The 5,439-nt window shown below is 36.8% G+C and overlaps 1 protein-coding gene across 1 annotated transcript; it reads right to left on the reverse strand.

Annotated features, from left to right (window-relative positions):
- Positions 1 to 9: 9 nt before the first annotated feature.
- Positions 10 to 5,433, reverse strand: LOC124895555 (receptor-like protein 15; the record flags this gene model as incomplete). The annotated part of the gene is made up of 2 exons (XM_047405986.1): positions 4,687 to 5,433; positions 10 to 1,784 (listed from the first exon to the last, which is right to left on the reverse strand). Coding segments are annotated over exons 1-2 (1,839 nt in total), but the record flags the coding sequence as incomplete, so codon positions are not given.
- Positions 5,434 to 5,439: the final 6 nt, after the last annotated feature.

Raw genomic sequence — 5,439 nt, forward strand, 5'->3', positions numbered from 1 at the left:
TTGAGTGGGAATCCTTCCGATCAGGTTGTTGTATGATAGATCCAAACTCTCGATATTCTGTAGATTTGAGAATTCTGATGGTATCATTCCAGTTATGTGGTTATGTGACAAGTTTAGAGCATGTATTTGGGTAAGATTACTGAGCTCCTTAGGTAATTCGCCACTTAATTGGTTGCAAGAAAGATCGATTCCGGACATATCATCAACAATGCTACCTTCATAGGAATATGTGTTGTGTTTGGTCATAAACTCTGCTCCAACCCATGCATAGTTATTTAGAAACATAATTGGTGATGATGACTTGATTGAGGATTCTACATCTATCATTGTATCTCCTCCAAACGTCTGGAATCCTTCATAGCCAAATGATGAACTGTATGGGTATGCTACTATTATAGATTCTTGGTGCATAATGTTCCCAACGCAACGTGGAATAGGTCCCGAGAGATTGTTATGAGAAATATCCATAATTCTCAGTTCACTCGCACGGCACAATTCTGTGGGAATGGCGCCTTGAAGATGATTTCCTTTTAAAAGTAAGGTAGTTATCCCAAGACTGCCCAACCATTTTGGAATCGAGCCACTGAAGTTGTTATATCTTAGATCCAACACTTTTAAATATGAGTTTGAGAACATGTTGAATTCCCCTTGTAACTTGTTTTTGCCCAGATACACACGTTGTAACTCTCGGAAAGCACTGAAACAGGCTGGAATCACACCGACAAGGTTGTTTTCAGAGAGATCTAACACCTCCAGTCTTTCAAGTCTACAGTAATCAGGTGGGCTATGACCCTTTAGATGGTTTTTGGACAATGCAAGGGAGGTTAAGGAGGAGATATTACCAAGCCATGCTGGTATATTTCCTGACAAGTTATTGTAACTTAAGTCCAACGTTTGTAAGGGAGTAGTGGATAACTTCTGTGGAATTGGGCCGGAGAAGTTATTCCCATCCAAGTATAAATATTGGAAATTGTTGATGTTACCTGAAACTGGAAATATTTCCCCTTTCAACATGTTATTAGACAATCTCAGAAGATATAACTTGGATCCTTCACGAGCCAATCCTATCGGAAGCTCTCCATTTAACTTATTGTATGACAAATCCAAGCATTCAAGGTTTTTCATGTCAGAAAAACTTGAAGGCAACATGCCTTCAAGCATATTGTTGGACATTGTTGATATCACGAGATTTGGGAAAATGGATCCAATGTTAGGAGGAACTGGCCCTCGAATCTTGTTGTTCGAGATATCCAAAGCTTTCAGATTATGAAGGAATGGCAATTGAAGAGATCCAGCGAATGCATTTCCATCCAAGTAAACTTCTCCAAGCCTAGAATTGTTTTCTAACAACCAATTTGGAAAGTCTCCACCAATGTTGCATCTCGAGAGACGAAGAAGTCTCAAGTGATGTTGATAATGAAGGAAGTTTGGCATTTGAGAGCAGTTGAATAAAGATAAGGCCTCCAATTGAAACTTTGGGATCCAACTTTTAGAAGTAGTCTGTACAATTACTGAGTTGTAGTCGGCAATGACAAACTTAAGTTTTGAATGGTTAGCAAATGACTCGAATGAAATTGGTATTTCAAAGTTGTTGTTTGCTATCAGGAGGTATTCAAGTGAAAAGAGAGATGAAAGTGGAGATGAGGCAATGTTTCCAGTAAACTGATTTTGAGTGAGATCAATTACCCGAAGATATGTCAAGTTTCCAAGGCATGTAGGGAATGTTCCGATAAAGCTGTTTCTGCTAAGACTTAGTTCTTCAAGATATTTCAGTTCACACAAGCCTGTAAAATGAACAAGCAGAACTTTTTTATACATTTTCTATTTCTTTATGCAGAAAATATAGGAAACCCGCAAACCAGAACGACCAGCTAACGTGACGAAATAAGAGGCCAAGTAGGAAAACTTAAAATGTTGTACACTAAGAATTACATAGTAGGCTATAATAAACATCTTCTTAAGTTCAATTGTTTAGGATTTAAATTGGTCTTTTTAGAAGAGTGAACGGTGAAAAACACATCTTTAGTATCTCAGTTTCTTGATTTTCATACCTGAGCTATCAGGTGTGCGTAACGCCTCAACTATTAATTGTTTGAATTTCTGTAAGACCCCGTGATGTTCCCTCGTCGTTTAAGCCTTCCGAGCGAATTAAAAGAAGTCTTACCCTTAGAAATTTTGCTAAGTGTCCCAACACTTCGTTTATTTTTGAGCCTTCAACTTCGAGGAATTATTTCATGACCTTCCCGACATCCGCTTTTCGATTTTCAAGTTGCTTTGCGATGGGGAAAGTCAATAGTACATCTCGGGTGAGTTTCAGAATTTTTGGACCTCGTTTAGGGCGTGTTTGGATTTCGAACCAGTGAGCCTCCGCAATAGCAGGGGGCCGCCCAGCTCCCACCCCCGCTCTAAGGGAGTGGGCGCCTTGCTCCCTCCCCCGTCTTAACCAGGGCGCCGCCCTGGGTTCTCCCAGGGCCTAAGCATGGCACCGCCTTGGTAATCCCTGTGGTCCAATAATTTTCAATCTTCTTCTGTCTTAAAGACGAGAATTATGCTCCAATTGGCCAAGTATATTGATATTAGAAAACAACAAGCTGCCTTCCAAATAAGAATCTAGATCCATCATAATTCATCCGTTAAATTTCAAAAATAATTTCAGAGTCGGAATCCCTAAGTCAAGATCTTCAAGAAGCACCTATCAATTTCACGAATAAAGTTCCGAAATCAAAAGTTCATCTAAACTCACAATTTGAGGTATGTGAGGTTTGAACAAGAACAATTCTTTCGTTTTTGTGCCCAAAAGTTGATTTTATTTAAGTATTTATGATTTATGAACTAAGTTATATTCAAGTTATCTTGTTTGAGGATTATGAATTTATGAATTATTCAAGTTGTGGATTTAATGATATTTCTCTCTATTATGTTTTAATCTAAAAGTTTATATTATGAATTGCACTTTTCTTTACGAATTAATATTGTTGAATAATTTCAAGAATAATATTGAGCATGAATTATTATTTTGGAATTTGGATTGATATGAGTTAAGTATTGAATTTTATATCCAAAGATTTAGTATTGAGATTTTGAGACTATATCCTTGGAAATTTGGAGTTATTATATTCATATCAAGAATGAGTTTGGATTTTTACGATGTCATGATCTTAAACTTTTCTCTAGTGGATTACTTACCAAGATTTGAATCAAGATTGATGTTTTGATACTGAGTTAAAATAGGAAACCACAACTTCGTATGATTTCAATTAAGAGAAATATAATTTTGTATTCATTATAGACCCTTGAGTTATTTTGAGGTGGATTTCCTAAAAGTTCTGAGCCTGAGTATGAGAATAGTATTTAGCACTGAGCGGGAAGTGTGGGTTCAGCGCATTCTACTTTTCCAGAACTACGTGCCACCGTAGGATTGAGATTTGTGGGCCTAAGGCCGAGTTTGTGATCACTGAGTTGAGGTTATACTACCTGGCAAGAGTATGACGCCTTTCCCCAACGTGAGGTTTCTTCCTTAGAAGGACAAAACGTTGGACTCCATGTGGCTCACATGGTTTATGTCTGTTAAAAGAAACTCCCAAAAGCAGTCCCCTACTCTAATTAAGCTAAAAATGTATATGATGAAAGTTTGATTTATTTGAGATTTTCAAAGTTTCCTAATTTTAAATTCCTAAATTTTATAGCTTGGAGTCCTTTAGTTTTAAAGAAGTTCTATTCTCCTCAATAAAGAAGTATGTGTTTTGAAAATATTATTTAAAGATTTTCTTTAGCTTACGAGTTTTGAGAATAACAAGAGAAAATTCAGATTTTTGAGTTAAGTATAATGACTCACGAGATTCATAATACATGTTTCATTATTCATGATCTATGATATTTGTATTTCAGATTTTATTCAAGCTTTGTGAGTCATTATTGTCAGCATGCATGATTTCTATAAAGATTAATGATGTTGTTTACTTAAATGCATACACCCCATATACTCAGTACATTCCCAAAGTGCTGACCTACATATACGTCTATGTGCTACATTGTTTCGTAATGTAGGTTCAGGTGCTCAGTCCCAGCAGCGTCAGTGATTCCGAGCACCTTCGTCTACATTTCTCAGTGGTGAGTCCTCATGGTTCGAGGACCAAATTTACAGATATTCAGTACTACCAGCAGTTGTATTTATCTTCTTTCATTCGAGTATGAGTCAGTTGGGGATCTGTCCCAATGGCTCCCTATTCTTTGAGTTGTAGAGGCTTTGTCAGATTAGACTGTCAGTTGTGTTGTCGGACTTTTCAATATCTTGTGATTTGGACATTATATTTACAGTGTGGATTGATGAGATTTAATTCTAATTATTTGATTTAAATTCTTAAAATGAGTATTAAATGCAGTCGTAGGCTCAAAGGGTCGTGTGACGTTTCGGGACCCGATTTTGAGGTGTTACAATTTCATACCTGAACTTTCAGTCATTTTGAAATGTCTTTGTTCAAGAAACAGTTAGTCATTGGCGTTGTTCATAGTTCGTGGCTTAGTATTTTAGGTAGCTCAAACACATCACAAAAGTTGAAAATATAGTACTCCTAATAGATAAAAAAGCGCGCAACGAAACTAAAATTCTTAATGTAATATTCCTACCTAGCACCATCCACGAAGATGAAAATTTAAAGACTAATTTGATGGATGCAGTGTTATTACCTTGATGTGGTAGGGTCCCGTTGAGGTTGCATTGAGCTACTGATAATACTTTAAGGGATGACATTATACCAATACTCCTGAGGAAGTTCGCATCCAATGTGTTTCCATCAAACAGTAAGTACTCTATATTTCTTAAAGCTCCCAACGCTTTTGTGCAAAAAAAAAAAAAAAAAAAAAAAAAAAAATAGAAGAATCATCAACATGTAATTAAAAGTGTTGCAAAAGTAAATTTTAAAGTGTAAATGCGTTGACTAAAATGGTGATAATAACCTGCAAATGACGCCTAAAATGGTGGAACAACATTTGTGTAACCAATATGTTGGTAATGAGAGCAACTACTCATGTTAATTGGTACATATAAAACATCATCTTTGCATGTAAATCAAGAAAAACAGAGATGGAAGCTGGGGAACAAATGTGTATATTTTTCTGTCAAGCCGTTTTATGAAAAGCTATGGGTGAGGTCGATGAGGCTTTCCGTGAAAAGGCGATACTGATTCCTAAGGTTCCAAGTAAGGTATGTTTTTTCACTTGGTTAGTTGCTAGATGGGTGATCTTGACGGAAGAAAATCTTAGAAAAAGAAGGTTGTATGCATCAGCTAGTGTTACTTATGCAGGGAGGCCGGTGAAGATGTAGATTATCTTCTTCTACATTGTAGTCTGTATGGCTTCGGCAATGCCTAAATTTGTGAAGGACCTTTTGTTTTGCTGGAAAAGTGGAAGAAGTAGGAGAAAGTGCAGGGCATGGAATGT

Source organism: Capsicum annuum, unplaced genomic scaffold (genome assembly GCF_002878395.1).
Source record: "Capsicum annuum cultivar UCD-10X-F1 unplaced genomic scaffold, UCD10Xv1.1 ctg82918, whole genome shotgun sequence".
NCBI lineage: Eukaryota > Viridiplantae > Streptophyta > Magnoliopsida > Solanales > Solanaceae > Capsicum > Capsicum annuum.